The sequence below is a fragment of the Hibiscus syriacus genome, unplaced genomic scaffold (assembly GCF_006381635.1).
Source record: "Hibiscus syriacus cultivar Baekdansim isolate YM2019G1 unplaced genomic scaffold, ASM638163v2 tig00110557_pilon, whole genome shotgun sequence".
In the NCBI taxonomy this organism is placed as follows: domain Eukaryota; kingdom Viridiplantae; phylum Streptophyta; class Magnoliopsida; order Malvales; family Malvaceae; genus Hibiscus; species Hibiscus syriacus.
This window is the reverse complement of record NW_024062780.1, coordinates 1,797,182-1,819,942: the sequence shown is the minus strand read 5'-3', so window position 1 is coordinate 1,819,942 and position 22,761 is coordinate 1,797,182. Positions and strand designations below refer to the sequence as shown.

The following is a 22,761-nucleotide window of genomic DNA, read 5'->3' as shown; positions in this document are numbered from 1 at the left end:
TAAGATAAAATTACATATTTTTAGGGTATAAACAGGTCATATGTTTTCACCATAAGCCTGACCCCGGCTCGAATATAATCTCTATAAAATCCGATCGGACCCAATTTGAACCTGAATTATTTTAAAAAAAATTCAAACCGATAAGATTAGATCAAATAGAATCTATCGGGGTCGGGTTTCATGCCCATCCCTGAATGTGTTGGGATCTAAATGAATTATGTGTAGAATTGTAGAATTCAATTTGTTGCTCTTAAAATATATTTTTATGAATTATTTTTTTATTAAAGCCTCTTCTTCAATTGGGCAGCCGAAGGCCTCAAAGGCCGGACCCAGAAAGCATTCTTATGAATAATGAAAGAAGAAGGCCCAACTAAATAGCAATTTCAGAAAATCAATATAATCAATGTTATTAGGGATGGATACGGAATCCGAATTCAATAAACAAATACTTAAAAAAACTCAAACTTATAATTAATGTCAATTATGTATTTTAAATCAATAAAGAAATCAACTATATCTTTGAGCTCGGAAAAAATCAAACTTATAATTAATGTCAATTATGCTCATTGCTTGGGATACTTGGAAAATTGAATTAATCGATTTTACGAGTATTATTTTATTATTTTAAAGATTTTAAAAATTATTTTAACTTGAATTTAAAAATTCAAGTCAAATAATTAACTATTAAAATATATAATTTAAAGGCATAATGCGACAAAAAGCCCTAATGTTTGACAGTATTAACATACTTACCCGTATTGTTTTTTTTTTTTTACAAATTTGACCAGTAAACGTTTAATTTTGAGTAAAAAAATCCTCTTAGTGGATGAAAACCGTTAGTAAACTGACAATTAACGCTTAATGCTGTGCTAGCACGTTCACGTGAACGGAGATACTGACATGACTTGTCCAGTTCATGATGCATGATGACGTGACAGATGTTATGGAATTTTAGTCTATTTAGACAGCTTTGAAGAGTGAATTTATTTTAGTGGAGAAGGGAATGATTCTGTGGGTGTGCTTGTTTCGATGTAATGAATCCGATAAGCTAGTTTTGCTTCTCTTCCTCTGAATCCTTAACTTTAATGTATACTTGCATATGCTTTGCTGAATTAGTTGGCTTAAATTCGTCTCTATTGTTTATAAATTAAGCATCGACAGGCAAGTATTGACTAATGGTATTCATAACCTTAACTTTTGAGCCTTGAACTGCTTATGGTAGGTTATGGTGGTTAGACAAGACCTTAAGTTGAAATCAGGGAAGATTGCATCTCAATGTGCCCGTAAGATTCCTCTGCCACTCTTAAAATTTGAAGTTTTGCTTTCGATTTTAAAATCTATGCCTGTTTGGCTTTACTCCTCATCCCAACCGTCAGGTTTTCATTTATCCTAACCCTCGAATATTTGACTGAATTTTTCCTGCCCAAACATACAGATGCCGCCCACTGTCGTGTATGCAGAATTGATCCATATGTGCGTTTCTCTTGATAACAAGTCAATTTCTTAATTCAAGATTCATTTTGTGAACTTGCTTTGTTGTAAGACAAATTTGTCCATGTCAGCTACTTGTGCAAGTAAAGTTATTTGATCAACAATACATAATGTAAAATCTTTGCAGTGACCGGTCCCTCCTTAGTCAATGGGAGGATTGTGGGGAACCCAAAATAGTCGTTACATGCAGGAACCAACAAGAAATGTAAGCAGCTGATTTTGTGGATTGTGGCCGGGGTGTGATTTTGTTAAGATTTTTATTTATTTGTTCATTTTGAGCTTTTTCGAGTTTCAATTTATGATTTCGAATTCGAGTCGAACTTGAAAATTTTAGACTAAAAGTTTTCGAGTCGATTCGAGTTTTGCAATATTCAAGTTCGACTCGACTCGTTTACAACGCTATTAGTGATCGACAACGAAAGCTTCTTTACCATTCGAAATGGAAATGTTACCGGTCTTCATGGATGCCCATGTTTTCATAACACGATTATCTATTCTGATTTCTTAATATTTCTAAGAAAAATATCATTTAAAGAAAAATTAATTACGAAAATAGATTATTTTGAACAATAATTATCAAAGTTATTCCCAACAATTAATGACTTCGATAAAATCATCTTCTTCTACTTTGAACTTAATTAAAATCGTCATATCTTGATTTGAATTGATGGGTTTATTTTTATAATTGAAAGTCACTTACTGCTCCCAACAATCTTTGTCAAAATCATGTCTTGTTGTTGACGTCTTTGAAGGCAAATTTTAAAGATGTCTTCCTAATAATGAGGACCAAAACAAAAAAAATATAAAAAAAACAGGACCAAAGTTGTAATTTGATGTTATCTTCAGCGTGGCTGGTTTTGTCCCTATTATTTTAATTTATTTCATTTTAATCCTTACTATTTAAAATACATCGGCAGGAGTGTCGTCTTTAAAATTTAGCACCTATAATCATCGGTAACTGCAAACAATTTTAAAGTAATAGTGGATAACTGTAAACGAATTCCAAATTTAAAATAAAACCTCAATCTTCAATCAATACATGATAACGTGAACCTAAATTGATATGATTAATTCACTTTTACTTTAGTTTTGGAATTCAAGGTATCGACGCATGATTTTATGTTCAGGAGAGATGTTGAATTTTTAAAATTTTAGGGGGCAAATTTGAACTTTTAAAATTCCAAGAACAAAAATAAATTTTTAATAAAAATACATAAAAAAAATAAAATATATAATAATTTTGTACCCTCGATCTTTCCAAATACCTAAAATTTTATATGGACAATAATTCTCTAAAAAAGCCAAATGAATATTATGTTTATTGTTGAAGTCGTCCAATGGTGGGGTATCTTGTGCAAAGCAAAGGCAGGAAGGGTAAATGGATTGAATATTATTACGAAGAAAAAGTAACTTTTTTGTAGTTTGCGTAATTTTTAAAATTTATATTGTGGAAATAATTTTGTAAAGTAACTGAACCATATTAAATCTCATATTCATGTGTCTATTTTTTATATTGATTTCATTTTATTGTATTTTTTTACATATAAATTCTGAACTATTAATATACCGACATTGATTTCACCAGTGTCTCATTTCATTGAAATTTACGTTGATAACAAAGCTTCACGGTACTTGCTGATAACTCTCCAAAAGAGTTATTTTTGGTGGCCTTAATTACTTAGGTTTAGTTTGAATTTAAGCATATTTAAGAGCATTTTAGGATAAATTTATTTAATTTTGCATGATAGGAGCATAGTGGGTTGTTAAGGGCTAAAATTGATTTTTGTTGCTGCAAACTATTGCACTGATGCCATAGCGCTGCAGGAAATGCTGACCAGATACTGTAGCGGTGGAAGAATCTTCTAGAATTGGACAGTTGACGATGGTAGCTGTCATGTGGAAGGATAACACCTGAAACGTGGATTCATCATATTGGGCGATGAGATTTTCGTTCAAGCTATAAAAGGGGAGTACTTGGGTGCAAAAAGTGTGATGATATAAAGAGATCCAAAGTACTATTTTCACATTATTTCTCTCCAAATCATGGACGCCTAAATCCTCTGTCATGAATTGTTACTACAGAAAGGAAGCTTGCTAAAGAGCTTCAGCAATCAGCGGGTCACCATTCAATGCCTTCTATTGAGAGGGGTGTTTTGAATGTTTAAACTAATGTTGGATGTTTATTATGGATTTCTTTATTTTGTGTTATCTTGAATATTTGCTTTATGAGCTTTTAACTTCATGATTGCAAGTAGAAATATTTGCAATTACATATATAGTATTAGAAGTAGTTTTATTCGAGTTGCTATATACTTGTGTGAGCATTGGTGTTGCCGACTAGCATAGGTACACTGAAAAGTGTTTAGCCAATTGATTAGTATTGTTAATAGTTTGAATCTTTAATTGAAAAAAAAATCATTAAAGTAGTTTAAATGGATTTATTCAATGCTGATTACATAGATTAAGTATTCAACACTTGCATAGAATTTGAGAATCATAATAGCATATCCATTTATTCAATAACTGACTATTTGCTTCTCGGAATGTTGTAGCATGAACTGGTATCTTTCATTATTAATTTTATTTCTTTATAGCATCTTACTCCTTTATTTCACCTTATCGTCAAAAACTCTAATATAAATATTTTACTCCTGTGGGTTCGACATCCGAAACTCTTGTAGTTTCTATTTTATTACTTGATTTATGATACGTGCACTTATGTTGTATGCTATAGCATTTTCGTAGCATCACTGGTCTTAGACAATAATATATATTGGCATAAATAATCAGATAAATCTACCGCCCGATTCTCCTGTCGTGCGCAGCTCGCACACTAACCTTCAAAACGTCAAACCTTGTAGCTACGAACTTTTTTTTTTATTAATCCAGTCCTAGGATGATTATATGTGTTAGATAAAAGGTCAAGGTTCGATGACTGCAAGAAGGTGATTTGGGGAACAGGTTTTTTCATTCCTCGGTTGCAATGAAGAGAAAGTGGGACATAAAGACAATGGGCGACGTTTTGAGTCTTTCGAGGAAATGTCTTATGAAGCTGTAGATTTTTTTCAAGAATCTGATCGACAAGTTTGATCAGAATGTTATTGAATGACATATGGACTTGCTTCGAAATGTTGTTGATTATTCTCTTCTTGCAGATGTTGTTTTGTTGCTAACTAAGGATGTTTCAGATGAGGGGACTAGGTTAGGTATCTTTCAATAGGGTGACGACAAAGCCCTGAGTCCAGATAGTTACTCCCCTTGTTTCTTCAAGACTGCCTGGGAAATTGTTTAGACTGATATTAACTTGGCTGTGAGACGGTTACTCCCAATAATTTGACAATAACATTTAAATATCTTACGATTATTAGGGCTCGAATTCGAGATTTTTAGTGACAGTAACATCTCTTTAATTATTGAGGTAATTTAGTTTGTGTAGCTACATCGTTATTTTTATTTTTTTGATTCATATAGAGTAAATAAAAGATAATATATATTCAAATATTTTTAATCTTTTGACAATAAATACTTATACTCCTGAAATTTGAGGTGTTTTAATCCGGATCTTCAAGGACAAAAGAGATTATATTTGATGTCTCTTTGGCCAATCAGGAAAAAAAAACTCCATGTGAGGTGTACAGATTCATGCAAACTAAATTAATAAATATTGTGTAGATAATGACTTTTTTTTGGTTAAATTTTCTGCCGATGAAAGGGGGTCGCAGAAGAGGGACAGAAGGGTCGTGTCCCCTTCTTTAAAAAGTATTAATTTTTAAAAATATATTTATATATTTGGTCTTCATAAATTAGATTTTTTCTAAAATTTAATTCCTGATCTGTTGTTAGAATTCTATCTTCAAAATAGACTAAGAGAATCACTCATCATTTTTATTTATTGATATTATAACTAAAAAAAATGAATAATTGAATCTAATATCTTTTATTTTTCATTTAAATCTAATAAAAGCAAGAACGACAATTTTACTAATTTGCCTGAAGTAGGCAAATTGGGTGTTGAGACTTGAGAGTTTACCAGATTAGACAGGGAAAAAGCCCACCGACTGGAATTCACTAATGAATTCAGTAACTAAAAATAATTCCGGCAAGAATAAAAATTCGAGGAATCGACTTCAATCGAAGTTCCCTAATCTAGAAACAGCTGCCTGAAATCAGGGCCAACGTGTTGTTGGATCAAGTAATCTTCACTGTTGGAAACATGGAAGACCATGTTCTGATGATGGTGCTGCATGAATTGCTGCTGGTGTTGCAGTTGAGCCCTTAACATCTCCTTTTGCCGCCTAAGCTCGAGCACCTTCCGGTGAGAATTTGAATGTTTAGTGAGCACAAACGTCGGGCTCGCGGCGGGTCGGTATTCGGGCACAAGCCGCCCCGATTTATGCCTCACCCCACATGCATTGCATAGTGTTTTGGGACCCATGGGACCGGTCCTCCATTGCGGCGTCTTATCCGTGAAACAATGCAGGCACTTCGGACTAGCGCCACAGTCTTTTTTCTTCGACGACGATGTTTTAACGGGCTTTTTGTTGCGGTGGTTCGAGGGAGGTGGTTGCACCGGGACGACGTTATCGGGCTCGGAAGACGAAGTTGCTGGGCTGGGAACAAGGAGGCGGGAGGCCCAGTTGCATGGAGCTGCCCGAGGACGTTTGCTTCTGGCCTTGGCCGGCACCGACATATCCGGATGGAAAATCGAGTTGTTGGTATTATTAGCGTGGTGGTTGTCGCCGTTATCAATGACGCCGTCGATTTGGTTGGACAAAACCGGTTGGAACCCTCGGGTCGCCGATGATTCGTCGGGTCGGATGGGCATTCCTGATATCAGCTGCTGCTTTTGCGGGTCATCACTTGAAAATGATTCTTCCACGAAATTCGACAACCATTCAAGTTCAGCTAAATCCTCACACTGTACACAAAAGGATCAACAAACAATTATATTTAAAAAAAAGGATAAACTGCGTATTTAATATCTAAACTATCTATTTTTCTCAGTTTCAGTAATTAAATTTTTAATTTTTTCAAAATCATTGTCTAAAGTTTAGTTGTTGTTTCATTTTAATACCAACAGTTAAAAATTTAACACGTTTAATACCTAAACTATCAGTTTTGGTCCATTCTATTACTAAACTTTCAATTTTTTTCAAAACTTAATGTTAAATTTTTAACAGGATACTAAAATGAAACAAAAACTAAACTTTAATTATAGTTTTAAATTATTGAAAGTTTAAGTATTTAAATGGATTAAAACTGATAATTTAATACTAAACGTGTAACTTACCAAAAAAAAATCATCTTCGTTTTCATTTTTTCCTTTCATAAAGTATTCACGCTGCTTTAACCAAGTTGCATTTGACATGCACATGGGTTTTTATTTTTGTTTGGTTGCAAGGAAAATTGCTTACAAAATACGTAAAAAAATTCAATTGCTATTATTTGAAATTTGAACCAAAATTCTAAAGAAATATAATTCCAAAAATTATTTTATAGGCTTACATAAGAAGTTAGAATAACGAGGTGAAATTCAAAAACATATTTATATCCTTTCATGTAAGAGGGGAAATTACCGGCACATAAAGGTCAGTGGAGGAGTCGCCATCGGTAAAACCACGGCAACCGATACCGCCCACTAAATTGGGTTCGCAACCAGAAAACGACGACGAATTGCAGCTGTCGACGACGGTGACGGTAGAAGAATCCGTGGACTGGCCAACAGCTGAGGAATCCAACGTTTGTTCAGTTATAACGGCATCTTCGTTGGAAAAATCGAGCAAGTCTTCCACGATGAAATGGTCAGCCGCGGCCGCTGGTTTTTCAGGCACTAATTGCGAAGCCCAGCTGCTTGCTTGAGAGAATTCTGGTTCGTCCATAACTGTTATCTTTTCCTTCTTCTTTTTTTCTTTATTTGGGAAGGAAGTTGGCGTTAAAGGGAGAGTATAGTGAGGAAAATGTGCGAGTGTAGAGAGAAAAGAGAGAGCGAGAGAAAGTGCGTTTGAAGGGGGCATGCGGACAGCTAAAATGGTGCATTTTGACGATATTAAATTTTATTTTTTAATACAAAAAATTAAAATTAAGAATTTTAAAATTTAATTATATAATTAAGCTTTAATTGAGATAAAGGAAAACCTAATTAGGAAGACTTTTGCCTTTCTCATTTATTTTAAGGTAAAATACATTCATACAACTTAATTATGATCATATTTTAATTTGACCATTAATTTTGTAATTTTACCGATTACATCACTTAATTATTTAAATCATGTCAATTAAATCTTTTATAGTTAACATTTGATAGAGAAACTGACATTACATCAATATAACTACATGTTTAGTTATCATTACTTATACAATTTATGATTTTAAATTAAATTAAAATTAATACCAAATCAATAGAACATGTAAGTCATAGAAACTAAATATAATTATATTAATTTTTTTATCTATCACATCAATTTTTCGTCAAATACTAATAATAAATAATTTGATTGATATAATTTATATGACTAATTAATCTAATTTTAAAAAATAAAATATCAATTATTATATTAAAATCTATTATAATTTTTTGATTAATAAATATATTATAAATCTATCATAATTAAATAATCACAAGTATGATTTATCTTTATTTTAATTCACTTGTGTTAAAATTGATATTACGGTAAAAGTTAATTTATATAATTATATATAAAAAAAACATGTGATAATTTTCTGAATAGAATAATATTTGACATCTAATTCAATTAATTTATATGATCGTATATATTATTCAATTAATTTGACATTTAATATTTAATATATGATAGTTGTGACTAATGATGATCACAAAAGTGTACAACAATTCTAAAAGTCACTTACCGAACACAATCATTATTTTATTTCTTACAAGCACCGGTTTAGTAGTTTACTCACATGGGGACAATAACGGTAATTTAAATAAATATGTATTTTTTATGAGTTAATTGCATTATATGTCTCCCAAACTATAATTTTTGTTTTAAATTGATCCTTCAAATTTTTAATATTTTAATTTAATCTTTAAATAATTATTTTCATTCTAAATTAGTCATTAAACTTTTGATCATTTTAATTTTATCCCTAAACTATGAACCTAATTCTAAATTAATCCCTAAATTTTTGAATATTCCAATTTTAACCTCAAATTCATCCAAGTATGCAATTAGTTTCAATCATAATATAACCTAATTTTTTTCAAACATATAATGATATAACTTGACCAAACTATTTTATTAACAATGGATGTTTTTAGTATATACATATAGTATGCGATGAAATTAGAATGTTTAAAAAGTTTGGGGACTAATTTAAAATGAAGGTCTTAGTTTAGGGATAAAATTGACTTGATCAAAAGTTAAGGAAATGATTTAGAATGATTGTCATAGTTTAGGGTGAGATTAAAATATTTTAAAGTTTAAGGATCAATTAAAATGAGTGTCATACTTTGAGGACATACGATACACTTAACTTTTTTTTACCTATAATGTTAGATTAAATAGTTACTTCAACTCATAATTTTTTAAAGTATTTTGGTCCTCAATGTTTCATTTTGACACAAAAAAACCTCAACGTGTATAGAAATCGTTTGTCAACAAGCGATCAACGCTCTAAAATGGGGGGTTATTCTGAAAATGAAATATTAAGGGTTAAAATACTTCAAAATAAAATAAAAAAAAATATTAAAGTGAGTATTCAGTCAAATGTAAAAGATTTTTTATCCTAAAATAAAATATTAATGATAAAAAAACCAAAACAATTAAAAGTTGAAAAACTATTAATCAAACGTTGGAGTATTTTCGACATTATATTGAGTTTTAAAAGTATACTTTTTTTTCATAATTTACTCTCGTTGATAACCAAAATAACATTCAAATACACTGATTAAGCTCACTAAACATAATTATTATTATCATTTTTGATAAATTGAGAGTGGATATAAGATATTACATGTTTAAGCACTTTCAATTATTTGATAATAAATACTCATTCTCCTAACATATGTAATGTTCGAATATGAAATATCAAAAAGATGACAACGAGTCCCTTGTTACCAGGTGATTGGTTTGTGCACTTAACATGACTAAATTAGTCAATAGTAATTTTGTATGATTAATTTTCAATCAAATTTAATTTAATTTTTAAATTAAAATAATAATTCATTCTTTTAATAAGAAAAATAAAATTGAATGAAAGCTAGACGTGATGTTTGGGATAGATTTTGTTAAGCCATAATAACAAAGTATTTCTTCTAAAAGCCCGTCTTTCCCCCATCGGTGTCGGGCCTCCATCTCTTTGCAGAAAACTTTAGGGCTTTAATTCATGTTCGAAATTCGGGCCATGAAGTCCAAGGGTTTTCTTTTCCGGTTTGCTATCGGGATTTGAAGTTCTTTGGCAGAAAACAAACTTTCGAAGAAAAATAAAAACACTGGCTCCCCATGAGTTATGATAGGGCATAAGATAAAAGAAAAAAAGGTCCCATTTGGGCGAGGCAGCCGGGATACTTGACCATCTTTTAGTGTTGGATTTGTCATTCACAGGGTATTTGGGTGAAAGGGATGGGTTGTAATGGACTGTTCGTGCTTTACTATAATTAAAAAGGCCCAATTAGTAAGCTTAATTAATGTCATTATCATGGCGAACACTTCGAATTTTGTAAGATTTAAAGGAATGGGTCTAATCAAATGATTCAAAGTATATTCAGGAAAAAGGTCGGTCCATCATTCACGCTGTTGATCTCTAAAGTTGATTAGTCAGGCGCTCGTGTGATGGTTCACTTTTTATGTGAGATTTTGCACCAACTAGGCCTCGCTAGATCTCTTGATTTTGCATCATAATTTTAGGTCTTGAGGATTGGGGACCATCGAGCAATTATAGAGCTCAATCATGAATACGATTGCCCCCTGTTTTAGACTCAGGTCCTCGGTCCACCTAAATAGTACTAATACATTTTAAATTTTTTTAATACATGCACGAACCAAGAGACTTTCGTAATAAATGAATTCTTATTTTTCTTTGAGGACCCGAATTCGAATAAGAGTTTAATGTCAAAAAGTTAAAAATTTATCTTCAAACAGATAATGTATTGCAGTTGTCCTGATTAATCAAAAAATTAATTTATTATTATTGGATAATATAAAGATTGAATAAAAGGTTAAGCCCATTCTACAGTGCCATAAAATAACACTGATGATGGACCAGATAAATATCAGATGCTCCGTTCAAATGACTAGGTTTCGGATCCGAAGATCTGCCCATTCAGCTTAATACACAAATCTTAAACAACATATATTTTGAACTTTTGTACATGTAAAACAATTCATTAATAAAACTTTATCAGTTTGTACGTAATTGAATTCTTGTATATACTATTTTTTTATTTAATCAGTCATATTCAATCGGTTAATCTAGACCGAATACTACAAACGTAAAACTGATTCTCTCTATCCAATTTGTTTCATTTACGAACGTCATAATTCAAACTCTACAACATATATTTTTTCCTTGCATGTTAACATTTACATTTATTACTTGTGGGTATCTTATCGTCCACTTCAATTTCATACGTGGTCCATACTCCATATTTATAGACCATAAATAACGTTCTTATCCATACTCATTAAAAAAATACATTGTTTAAATTGAACACCAATGTTCATTTAAAAAAATTTGTATTAAACGTCTTTACAAGCTTCGCATGATATTCGGTCTCGGCATCTTTGAAATTGTGATTAAAATTAATTATGCATTATTAAATAAAATAATTAATTTAATAACATTTGTTACGAAAACTCTTCAAAAATATTGGGCAAGAACGTGACAGACGCTAATAAAATAAAAAGGTCAATTTAATGTGGATGGTAAAGTCCGCTTGCTTGATTAAACAGGTTAGCAACAAGAAGATGATAATAACCAAGAGAAAATATGACACGTGGAATAATCTCAATGACGATGATAGAGAGTATTCCGAGGCTAGAAATATACGTCGACGAGGGGTACGATTTCATCGATGCTTTCCTTAATTCTCAGCTCAGCTGAGCTCCTCGAGGCTTTAAGCCGCGGCTGGCTGGCTGGCTTTTCATTCGGCGTTCTACATTCAATGCCGGGGGGCTATTTAAAAGGCGGTTTTATTTTGTAGTTAGCCGACTCCAAGTCATACGACCTGAAATTCCGGACTTATTGTAATTTTCCGATTAGAAAATTCAAGCGAACATCATTTAGTATATTTGACTTTAATTGGTTCTTCATTCGAGGATAAAGTTGTTGTTTTTTCAAAAGTCTAATATGATTATAAATGAAAAGATAAATTTTATTATATATATAGTGTAATAATAATTGATTTTTTAAAATAGTACTAAGGTTATCTCCAGCCTTTATCTCTACTCTACAACATCTTTATCTCTACTCTAAAGATGAAATAATAGTTCATCTTTAGCACTATCTATACATTACCACCAACTCTACTTTATTCACAATATTTAACTATTATAATATTAATTTTGCAAATATAAAATAAAACATATACATTTCTAATAAATATAAAGATAAAAAGTATAAGTAAAATATTCATAAATAACATTATGAAAATATAAATAAATAAAAAAATTACGATTCATAATAATAATGTGAAAAAACATAAGTTACATAATTATATATTTTAATTCTCCAAATTAAAATATTTATTCTACAAATTAACAAAAAAAGAAAATAACAAAAGAAAATAAAAAAAATTAAAAAACCAAAAATCAGACTCTACTCTAGAGATGGGCTACAGTGTTGTGCTACATGTAAAATATCACTGTAGCATCTCCACATTCCAAACTCTACTATAGAGATGAGCTGGAGTTCAAATTCATCTCCAAAGTATAAATTTTCTCTATTTTGGATATGCATTGGAGATGCCCTTATTTTAAAATAGGTTTAAGTATAAAATAAGCGTTTAAATTATAATATTGTTCACAAATAGGAGGTTAAAATTTTTTTTGATTCATCTTGGTATCTAACGTTACAAACGTTACCATTTTAAGTGTTCGGGTAATCAATGACTTTAATTCTCTCCATTAAGTGACAAGTGTCATACTTTGGTAATTTTAAAATAAACTTTTTTGAAATTAACAAAATATTGTATTTATAAAAAATAGTTTTTTTCTTCTAAAATTACAAAAAAACCATAAAATCCCCAAATCCTAATCCTGACTTTAACTCCACCTCCGTTTTCGGCCACAACCATCTCCTTCGACACCCCTTATCATCTGCGTAGTCGTATGATGTCGTCCTTTGTTGATGGAGTTATCATGGTATTTGTGATGGTCTTCGTTTGTTGCGTTCTTTGGGGTTGATTTTATTCTTTTTTATCGCGATTGTTCGTTGGGAAATAAGTCTTTGGTGGAGGCGCAACCAGGTGGAAGTCTAATGGATGCCAACACGAACCACAAGCATGGTTATAGAATTTTGATTTTTTAAAATATATTTTTAATTTTTTAAATAAAAATTTAAAATTAGTTAATTATTAAACGTGTCAATTAATAAGGAAATTAACTCCGTTGACTACTCGAACACTTAAAATAATAACGTTTATAAGGTTAGACATTGAGATGAGAAAAAAAATACTTTAGACACTATTTATAAAAAACGATATAATTTAAACACTTATTTCATATTTATATCTTACAAACATGATCATTTAAATTCAATACCTCAAAAAAATTACAATCGAGAAAAATTAAATTGATTAAAAATATTTAAATAATTAATAATTATATAGGTGACATTAAGTTTTCCTTTTGGGTAGGATAAAAATGAAGTGGTGTGAGGGAGTTGATAAACGGTCACTCCTGTAATTATTGGCACAAGCGATGAAGCCCAAAAAACGGGTGGACGCTTGGAAGCCGAGCTGTGAGGATATCTTTCAAAATCTGTTGCGTTGGCGTAAGCTTCACTGTATTTCAACTGCAAAAGCCCATCAATACCAACTCAAAATACGCGTTCCATCGTGACCGTTCATCGTAATTACAATTTCGGAATCATTATCCATAACACAATTAAATACCGATAAATTGATTCATTTTTCTCTCCTTCACCTTGTCCGAAGCCTACCGTGCTCTATAAATATCCCAACTAAATTAGCCGAGGCCTGCATTTTCTCTTTCTATTTTTTATTGTTTCCGCTCCATATTTTCGTACCGGTAGTTTCTTTTATTTTTGGTTTTTAATTTTTTTTTGTTCATTTGATTGCTTTTGCCATCTCTTTCATGTCAACGGCTGGGGAGATGGAGCCATTGACGTCGGGAGCAAGCAATCGGATAATTCCGATCCTAAAAACCCTAAGAACTCCTCTTATTTTCATCCAATCTGTAGTCTTGTACCTCCTCCTCCTCTTCTTTCCTAGGCGCCACAAATTTCGGACGGCGGTTGCGGCGGATGACGGTGCTGCCGCCGGGCCGCAATCTCCTGCTCAAACGGCGAGGCGTAAGTCTTTATGGAGGCGAGAAGAGGAGGACACCTTAAGAAGGAGATCTTTGGCTGAGGGTTTGAACATGGGGTTCGAAACCGGAGACGGAGAGGTTCATTGCTGCTGGAGCACGTCTCTGTTCTTTGGCGTTCGAAGAAATGCCTTGTTTTGTCGCTCTTGGTTTCCGGCTACCGGTGAATTAAAGTAAGCAGTAATTTCATTTTTTATTGACGTTAAATGAAAATTAAACTTCCGTTTATTTTTTTTGTTTAATTAATTATTAACTGAAGTTTCTAACTTTTGAGTTGCTTTTTCCTCGAGAAAACTAGAGTCTTTTCACAGATAAACTTCCTATTTTGAGAATGCTAAAATGAGAGGATCAAGATTTTGAATTTTAGTATAAGTTTGGAGGGAATGATTCTTTGCTTCTCCGGTGGTTAGATTCTTTTGGGGTTGATACACAACTACCGGGTTACTGTTTGTTTGTCTGTAGCATCATGCAAATCTGTAGTCTCTACTTTTGTTCTTCACTTTTCTTGAAGTTGCTTTCATTTCATTACGATTTGCTTTTCCCTCGTCTCCTAACAGCTTACTTGTTTGTGATTTTAGGGGAATTTTGATCATTATACACGGGCTTAATGAGCACAGGTAACATTTGTTTCTAAATTAAGTCCATGAAGATCTCAGCTTTTTACCCCATTGAAAAAGAATCTCTTCATTTTTCCTTATGTTTTTTGTGGGTGTTTATTTCCAGCGGAAGATATAATCAATTTGCAAAGCAACTAACCTCCTGCAACTTTGGTGTATATGCAATGGACTGGATAGGTACATAATCCGACACATGTTCAGCATTTGTTTTTCTTTTTCAAAAATCTATTAAAGATTATTAGTTTTAAGTTGTGGTGATGAGACAAGCATCCTTGCTATAGGTCATGGTGGCAGTGACGGATTGCACGGATATGTTCCTTCGCTTGATCATGTTGTTGCAGACACTGTAAGTAATCATTATACTTCTTCGTCCGTCAACTTTTAATTGGATAAACCAAAACCTTAATTTGGTAATCTTTGGCTTTATTTAAGTTATGCCTGCAAGAAGGTGCTAAGTTTCTGGCTCTACTTCATTTTTCAGGGGGCTTTCTTGGAAAAGATCAAATCAGAGAACCCAGGTGTACCTTGCTTCCTTTTTGGTCACTCTACTGGCGGAGCCGTGGTTTTAAAGGTATCAAATCTGCCATTTGCTTTAACTGAATTATCAGCTGAACATTTTAATTTAATAAGGTGCAATTCACCAGGCAGCTTCATACCCTCGTATTGAAGAAATGCTGGAGGGAATTGTGCTGACATCTCCAGCTTTGCGTGTTAAGCCGGCACATCCGATTGTTGGGGTGAGTTGGTGCTTCTTGTTCATTGTTTTAGTGTGCTAAACCGTGTTGTAGTTTTCTTAACTTTCTTTGTTGAACGGAAGCATTAAAAATGCTTCAACCAACCATCACTGATCAATGGTTTAATATCGACCTATGAATATTTTCAATATCACTTTTCTCATGCAAAAATCAGGCTCTCTTGTTGTGATCGGTTTCTTAGTTTTATCTAATGTCTATAGTCAGTTATGAGTTAGCCAAAAGATGTGTGCAAATAAAGTATTTGGGAGGTGTTAATTCCTTTCAGAGTTAGCTGGTCAGGTTTTAGCTTTAATATTGTTTTCATGATTTTGTCCTCTATAATACCATCTAACTATTGCGGTTGAGAAGTGCGACTCACTTTGGTTTTGTATAACCATTCCGCTATTGTGTAATATCAATTGCATTTTATGAAGAATAAGATTGGCTGTGATTTAATATTGTGTTTTTATGCAGGCCATTGCTCCCCTTTTTTCTATGGTTGCTCCTAAGTTGCAGTTTAAAGGAGCGAACAAGAAGGGCATCCCAGTTTCGAGGGACCCTGCTGCACTGCTGGCCAAGTATTCCGATCCCTTGGTCTACACCGGTCCAATAAGGGCCCGAACAGGGCATGAGATATTACGCATCACATCTTACTTGACGCGGAACTTTAAGTCTGTGACTGTCCCATTCTTTGTGCTGCATGGGACTGCTGACAAAGTCACCGATCCAGTCGCCTCCCAGGACTTGTACAACGAGGCATCCTCCAACTTCAAAGACATAAAGCTGTACGAAGGCTTCTTGCATGATCTTCTCTTCGAACCAGAGCGTGAAGAGATAGGGCAGGACATAATCAACTGGATGGAGAAGCGATTAGACACTGTAGGATCCTATCTAGTAAACGATCTTGCAGGACGGATTAGGTGTAGAACTCCTGTATGAAAGCACAAGTGGACGTGATAGAAAAAAGCTCGTCCTCGCCGAAGCTTGTTCATCTGGTTTGCAGTGAAATTCATAATCGTGTGTATAATCATGTTATAAATTGTTTTTTTAAAAAAAAAAAAAATCCGTCATTTCATACGGTCGTGTTTGTATTTTATCCGTAAACCACATCTATAAGACTTCAAGATTACTTTTAGATTAGGTTAGGTAGGCAACTAAAATTGCAGTGCAGTAAAATGGCTTATATGTTCCGCAGTATGCTTGATGGGGCAGAAGGGTTAGTGGCTTAATTGATGGTAACTATCCGTATAATAAATAATTTCCAAGCAATTGGTTAATAGTTTTCTCCATAAAGGTTATTTTTTCCCAACTTGTAGACGCTGTACCAAAGGGGGAAAAAATAACATTGAAGATAATCCCTGACTGGTTTCAATGATGCCGATTTACATACAAGTAGTATTTCTCTTGCTCGTAAAATCACAATTGATCTACCTTCTTCCCAAATAAAAACTACAAAACCGGTTGCTGCAGGGCAAGTAAAAGTTTGGAAGCATTCCGCAAACTACTTAATTCGTTGACGCGAAATATAACATAGTTTCTCCAATCGAACTCTTTCCTAACAGAAGGGGAAAATAAACGAGAAAAGATCAGTACTAGTAGCTCTGAAGGAAATACTATTCTTGTACTCTTAATGCTAGCAAGAAGAGTTAACAAGAAGATGAAATGCTTGCCTCCGTGTTGTCATGATTGTATCGGATCAAAAACAGACACCTGCAACCTCGTATGTCATGCATTTTCCGATCAATCTTTACGACGTGTGCATCATAGTAAATTGATTGGTCCCCTCTCTCCTAAATTCCAGCCAAGAAATGCAAAGTAACAGACAGAATGAGGGTTATTGAGAAATTTAAGAACAATGAGTTATCTATTAGTCACCTGCAAGCACAATATGAGATCTCCAACGACCACCTTATTACATTCAGAATGCTCAAATGGGATGGATCGCTTTCGTACTGCCTTTTTTACACTAACCCATTCATCGTCCGCAGCTCCATATCCAACGAATCTGACCCGAACTTCCTTTAACAAACAATACATTTTATCAAATGACTTTCAAAATAAATACTTCGACAACTATGACCAAATATTAGCTCGGTAAGAGCATAAGTCTATACAGTGAATTGCAATAGTATGATTTAAATATACTTACAGCTTCACCAGAACTTAGAAATTGGTGACCGAGAAACATGTCAACATCATACCTGTGCATCAATAAACTCAGGCAAGTTTAAGTACAAGATTCACATGGCATAACAGAATGAACACACCTATATTCCAACCGTTGTATACATACATAATTTACAGATCAATTATAACAAAAGGAAAGCCTGGAAAATTTCTATTGGAATAATTTAGATTCATTTGCTTACCATGCTCCATCTTTACATGACTTAGCCTCGAATTTTAGTTCTGATAGATCAGGGATCTTTTCTCCAAGTTGTGAACCCACTCCTAGAGAGGAAAAAAGTTAGCAAAGGCAGGACAAACTTTCTCTATAACAGGCAAGGGGCAGTCCAGTGGAATATTTACTTTTTATGCCATGGTTTCTAGATCATAAAGCAGTGGTAGACACGACCAAGGAAACCATATTACATTTTTGCACTAGTCAATAAAAAAGTAGTGATCTCGTGCTTAAAATTAGATGCACTTCTATACTGGTAAAAGTTTTACTTTACAAAAGAAATTAAGAACTATCTAGGATAGCGAAAGAATGGGGCAGCAAGTTGAACTAAAACACGTATTACAATCACCAGATATCTGAATCGGTCCAAACTTCAATCATTTTCTTTCCTCAAATTCATAAAAGGACACATACCTTTAAGAGTTTGAGAACTTTGAGGTCCATTGTTTAGAGGGCATGTTTCAAGTATTGAGGACTCATTTCCGGATGTATCATCAGTAAAGGAAGGAACTTTGGATGTGCTTTCCTGCTGCCTAGATGCGAGCCAGCTTTGTATCTGAGAAACAATAATGAAATTAGTGATCATAGTAGATATCCAAAAGTATTCAACATAAATAACATAACCAAAACTGAAAGAAAAGAGGAGAAATAATAAGATAGTAATGGAGTAAAGAAAGACCTCGGTCCATTTAACAATAGGTTTTCCGGCACGAGCCGAGGATGAACTGCAAAGGCAACATCGCATCTCAGTCGAAGTCGATTCATTTGTTTAAGAGAACTACATAGATGTTCATGAAATGCAACTAACCTGAAACTTCTTGCAATTTTTTGACAAAACTCCTTACTATGCAGCAGGTCCCTTGATTCCACTGACAATTTTTCCATCTTCTCAATCTGTACATAAATGCATAAAAAAATGGAAATAGCTTTGTAGAATCATCAAAAATGTTAAAATCAACAACATCCATACATAATTACTACTTTAAACCAAGAATGATTCCCAACCCCAATGCATAAGAGCGAAAAGAAAAGAGAGAGAATCAATCCAAACTATCACACACAACCTAAAATCAGTAGAAAAACTCTAACTTCACATTTTCACGAATCACAACATACTCAAGCTGATCAGAAGTAGAAAAACTCGTACATATAATTACACCATTTCTTCTAGACCCCATAATCTGACGACTGACCAGATAAAAAATGCCACTCAAAAACAGAAAAAAATAACCTCGGCTTTTGTAAATCCAGAGAAGACTGGTCTCTGTCTCGGACGTAGACGATCCATCAAAGATTCCAAAAATAGGTTATTTTTCCTAAAAAGATAAAAAGATGGGGATTAAGCGAGCTCTCAATTTGTACAATCTGGAAAACCCTAATGGCTAAAGTGTAGGGAATTTCAGAGGCTGATAGTCTAAGAGAGAATGCCAGTTTAAGCGCCTTTAGAATTTTGGATTTTATTTCTTTTATGCTCTTTATAGCTATACAGTAGAAAGGCCCGACAGTTTTGGACTCCATAACCTCCATTCGACCTGTTTAATCTAAATATATTTTTATCTCAATTCATTATTTAAAACCTATAAAATATTAGTATAAAATAAAAAACTAATAATATATATATATATATAAGGTTAAAGTACAAAAATAGTCCCTCAACTATATGATACTACTTTATTAAGTACCTTAACTATTAAAAGTTACAAAATAGTCATCTAACTATTCATCATTTTCCAAACTAGTCCTTCTACGTTAAAAAATTAACGATCGTCTGAACTTGACGTTAACATGATGATTGAGATATGATAGTTATTTGAGATTCTAGGATCATATTTTATCATATCACAGTTAGCGGACTAACGTTTAACTTAGAATACCGTCAAAGTTTTAACGGAAGATGACGAGTTTGGACCATAAACAATAGTTTGATGACCATTTTGTAACTTTTAATAGTTGAGGACTCGACAAAGCAACACTCTATAGTCGTAGGATCATTTTGTAACTTTTAATAGTCAAGGGACAATAAAGTAATATCCTATAGTATGGGGATTATTTTTGTACTTTTTCCTGCATATAATCACTGTGAATTTTTTAATTTAATATTATAATTCTCGATGTCTACTGTATAAACTATCGATTTTTCATATAGGTGGTAAAATTTATATTTATACTAAAATTTATAGAATTATTATTAATAATATAAAATAATTAGCTAACATGCGAGAATTATTAATAATATAAAATAATTAGCTAACTTGCGAGAAAATAGGCATGTTGGCCGAACGAGGGAATATCGTAAACAGTCTCCCACGTTCCTCTCCTTGCTAACAGGATGCTTTCATGGGGGATTGAAACCATTTTTGCTACCAATCCAGCTTTTATTTATTTATTAATATTATTTTTCACACATTGCAAGCTAGTCCCTTTCTGTCTTGGACATTTCCCTTTAAAACAAAATTATAAATTATATAAAAAAAAAGAAATTTATCCTAGGATCTTCCTTTTGAACACCCATAATTGCCAACCGATACTCAAAAAAGGGTTGGATTTTGCCTTTTGAACAATCAAGGCAAAAAAGCTTGTTATTATTATTATTATTATTATTATGTTGTTGTGTTCTGTTCCCAAACATTGTTAAATTTACAGAGACGGGTGTTGTGTGGATATCAGGGAAGAAAGAGTATCCTGGTCGTTAATATTTCATAATGCAGTTCATAACTATTGTGATTTAGTGGATAATTCGACCATGGCTGGTGGTGTTGATGATGACGAGTACGGTGAGGATAGTGCCACAGTGGATCAGCCTATCACTCCATGGACTATCTCCGTTGCTAGGTGATTTAATATCATCGTGCTTCATAATTTCATTTTAGATCTAAAAGAATTTCAGTGAAAAGACAAAGATCATAGCTTTCTTGATCATAAAAATACTGTTGTTTGATGATGAACTAAAACTTTCAAACAAGTGATGTGCATTGTAAAATCTGGGTTTGTAGTGGGTATTCGTTGATGCGTGATTCACGTCACAACAAAGGGCTTGCCTTCACTGAGAAAGAGAGGGATGCACATTACTTGCGTGGCCTTCTTCCCCCCGTTGTTCTCAGCCAGGAGCTCCAGGAGAAGAAGATGATGAACATCATTCGCCAATATACGGTTCCTTTGCATCGATACATGGCGATGATCGATCTCCAGGTCAACTTTCCATGCCTTAAATTCCCCACATTGGTAGTTGTGTTACTACCAACTGAATATAGCATGACCTATATATCGTATAGGCAACTTTACCGATGTATCGACTGCATTTGGCAGGAGAGGAATGAACGACTGTTTTACAAGCTTCTCGTCAATAACGTGGAGGAACTGCTCCCGATTGTGTACACTCCGACTTTTGGCGAGGCTTGCCAAAAATTTGGCAGCATTTTCAAGCACCCTCAGGGTCTTTACATCAGTCTGAAAGAGAAGTATGTGTTCTTTCACTGTGTCCTTTGTGTTGAAAAATTGAAATATTGAGATACAAATAACAATAGCCAAGCATGACAATCTATATCGGGGGCAAGATTCTAGAAATACTGAAGAACTGGACTGAGAGAACAGTTCAAGTCATTGTTGTGACCGATGGTGAGCGAATTTTGGGACTCGGGGATCTTGGTTGCCAGGTGATTCGATATCTGCTTCGAAGCTGCACTCAAAACAGCCATCATCCCCCCCCCCCCCCGTAGATCAACTTCATGATCATTAATATTCTGATTTTTTTTCAGGGAATGGGAATACCTGTAGGAAAACTCTCTCTATACACAGCTCTCGGTGGAGTCTGTCCCTCGCTAGTAAGCATCGATAAAACCAATTGATTTCATGTTACCCTTTAACAATTTGGTTACAGTAATGCCGTACATGGTAGCTCTCCTTATAACATATACGATCAGCTGATAATTTACAATCTTCATTCAATTTTTTGCAGTGCTTGCCTGTTACTATCGGTGTCGGGACAAACAACGAGAAGTTGTTAAATGACGAATTTTACATGGGGCTCAGGCAAAAGAGGGCAACAGGAAAGGTTTCATGATTTCCCTTTGCGTATATATGTTCCCATTAGGCCATGCCATAAATGTACATCCTTGCCTGAAATACCAAATTACATCAGTTTCCATGGTGCAGGAATATGCTGACCTTCTACAAGAGTTCATGTGTGCAATTAAACCGAATTATGGAGAGAAAATTCTAATACAGGTAATCATCAGCCCATCTTCTTTTTAGGCATTTGCTGTTGGATTTTTTACATGCTCAGTTCTCCGGTTTTCAGCTCGAAGATTTTGCAAACCACAATGCATTTGAACTGTTAGCAAGATACAGTTCTACTCATCTCTTTTTCAACGACGATATACAGGTAATATGCTTAACTAGAATCCCCTCCTCTGTTTCCTTTAATGGTGGTGACATTAGTTTAGAACTCTTTCATAATGAATTAATGATAGGGTACAGCAGCTGTGGTGCTGGCTGGCCTTCTTTCTGCCCTGAGATTACTCGGTGGAACTCTCGCCGACCATACGTTCTTGTTCCTCGGTGCTGGCGAGGTAAGGCTCGGTAGACGCAATGGAAACAAAGGAACTGAACTTTCCTGTACAATACTTGCTTCTCATCTCACACGTACAATGTCTTAATTGTGTTTCTTTTTGGTTGTTGATATGCCGGAACTGGTATAGCTGACCTCATAGCACTTGAGATCTCAGAGCAGGTAACAATCTTCTAATGCTAAGTATTTGTGTCTTCAGGAAAGGTTTATGGCTAAACATATAAGGTCTCTCGACAGAACGGAAAACCGATCGAGGAGAACCGCAAGAAGATTTGGCTTGTAGACTAAAGGTACCATGAATTTCATTGAAACTATCTTGTAGAAAGAGATGGTAGCTCTTCTTTTATCACTGTGACGAGGTTGAATCACGTTGCAGGGATTGATCTTTTCCACTCGCAAGGAATCACTTCAAGACTTCAAGAAACCTTGGGCTCTTGACCATGAA

General features: G+C 33.8%; 4 protein-coding genes across 4 annotated transcripts; 2 read left to right on the top strand and 2 right to left on the bottom strand.

The window, feature by feature from the left end:
- Window positions 1–5,554: 5,554 nt before the first annotated feature.
- Window positions 5,555–7,483, bottom strand: LOC120131965 (GATA transcription factor 9-like). The gene is made up of 2 exons (XM_039148823.1): window positions 7,068–7,483; window positions 5,555–6,409 (listed from the first exon to the last, which is right to left on the bottom strand). The coding sequence occupies exons 1-2, from the start codon at window positions 7,368–7,370 to the stop codon at window positions 5,633–5,635; spliced, it is 1,080 nt and encodes a 359-aa protein (XP_039004754.1). The 5' UTR covers window positions 7,371–7,483; the 3' UTR covers window positions 5,555–5,632.
- Window positions 7,484–13,640: 6,157 nt separating this feature from the next.
- LOC120131960 (monoacylglycerol lipase-like) lies at window positions 13,641–16,398 on the top strand. Its single transcript, XM_039148818.1, has 7 exons — window positions 13,641–14,170; window positions 14,576–14,614; window positions 14,721–14,791; window positions 14,896–14,960; window positions 15,096–15,185; window positions 15,259–15,351; window positions 15,823–16,398. Exons 1-7 carry the CDS (start codon window positions 13,767–13,769, stop codon window positions 16,285–16,287), a joined length of 1,227 nt encoding a protein of 408 aa, XP_039004749.1. The 5' UTR covers window positions 13,641–13,766; the 3' UTR covers window positions 16,288–16,398.
- A 290-nt stretch (window positions 16,399–16,688) lies between these two features.
- Window positions 16,689–19,214, bottom strand: LOC120131962 (protein SAWADEE HOMEODOMAIN HOMOLOG 1-like). The gene is made up of 9 exons (XM_039148820.1): window positions 18,981–19,214; window positions 18,558–18,643; window positions 18,429–18,474; window positions 18,164–18,305; window positions 17,718–17,799; window positions 17,498–17,549; window positions 17,224–17,367; window positions 17,019–17,138; window positions 16,689–16,903 (listed from the first exon to the last, which is right to left on the bottom strand). The coding sequence occupies exons 1-9, from the start codon at window positions 19,035–19,037 to the stop codon at window positions 16,850–16,852; spliced, it is 783 nt and encodes a 260-aa protein (XP_039004751.1). The 5' UTR covers window positions 19,038–19,214; the 3' UTR covers window positions 16,689–16,849.
- A 1,150-nt stretch (window positions 19,215–20,364) lies between these two features.
- LOC120131961 (NADP-dependent malic enzyme-like) lies at window positions 20,365–22,610 on the top strand. The gene is made up of 11 exons (XM_039148819.1): window positions 20,365–20,581; window positions 20,743–20,938; window positions 21,056–21,207; window positions 21,297–21,402; window positions 21,505–21,570; window positions 21,705–21,800; window positions 21,902–21,973; window positions 22,047–22,130; window positions 22,219–22,317; window positions 22,431–22,478; window positions 22,554–22,610. The coding sequence occupies exons 1-11, from the start codon at window positions 20,493–20,495 to the stop codon at window positions 22,602–22,604; spliced, it is 1,059 nt and encodes a 352-aa protein (XP_039004750.1). The 5' UTR covers window positions 20,365–20,492; the 3' UTR covers window positions 22,605–22,610.
- The last annotated feature ends 151 nt before the right edge of the window (window positions 22,611–22,761 follow it).

What these genes read in the sequence shown, in the direction of transcription:
- LOC120131965 (XM_039148823.1), bottom strand. Translation starts at nt 7,370, where the DNA reads ATGGACGAACCAGAATTCTCTCAAGCAAGCAGCTGGGCTTCGCAATTA. An exon ending in CCACTGACCTTTATGTGCCG is followed by an intron (nt 6,410 to 7,067) that starts GTAATTTCCCCT and finishes TTTTGTGTACAG; the next exon opens with TGTGAGGATTTAGCTGAACT.
- LOC120131960 (XM_039148818.1), top strand. Translation starts at nt 13,767, where the DNA reads ATGTCAACGGCTGGGGAGATGGAGCCATTGACGTCGGGAGCAAGCAAT. An exon ending in CACGGGCTTAATGAGCACAG is followed by an intron (nt 14,615 to 14,720) that starts GTAACATTTGTT and finishes GTTTATTTCCAG; the next exon opens with CGGAAGATATAATCAATTTG. An exon ending in CGGCACATCCGATTGTTGGG is followed by an intron (nt 15,352 to 15,822) that starts GTGAGTTGGTGC and finishes GTTTTTATGCAG; the next exon opens with GCCATTGCTCCCCTTTTTTC.
- LOC120131962 (XM_039148820.1), bottom strand. Translation starts at nt 19,037, where the DNA reads ATGGATCGTCTACGTCCGAGACAGAGACCAGTCTTCTCTGGATTTACA. An exon ending in CTATTGTTAAATGGACCGAG is followed by an intron (nt 18,306 to 18,428) that starts GTCTTTCTTTAC and finishes ATTGTTTCTCAG; the next exon opens with ATACAAAGCTGGCTCGCATC. An exon ending in ATCTCATATTGTGCTTGCAG is followed by an intron (nt 17,139 to 17,223) that starts GTGACTAATAGA and finishes GCTGGAATTTAG; the next exon opens with GAGAGAGGGGACCAATCAAT.
- LOC120131961 (XM_039148819.1), top strand. Translation starts at nt 20,493, where the DNA reads ATGGCTGGTGGTGTTGATGATGACGAGTACGGTGAGGATAGTGCCACA. An exon ending in TCGGGGATCTTGGTTGCCAG is followed by an intron (nt 21,403 to 21,504) that starts GTGATTCGATAT and finishes ATTTTTTTTCAG; the next exon opens with GGAATGGGAATACCTGTAGG. An exon ending in TGTTCCTCGGTGCTGGCGAG is followed by an intron (nt 22,318 to 22,430) that starts GTAAGGCTCGGT and finishes GGTTGTTGATAT; the next exon opens with GCCGGAACTGGTATAGCTGA.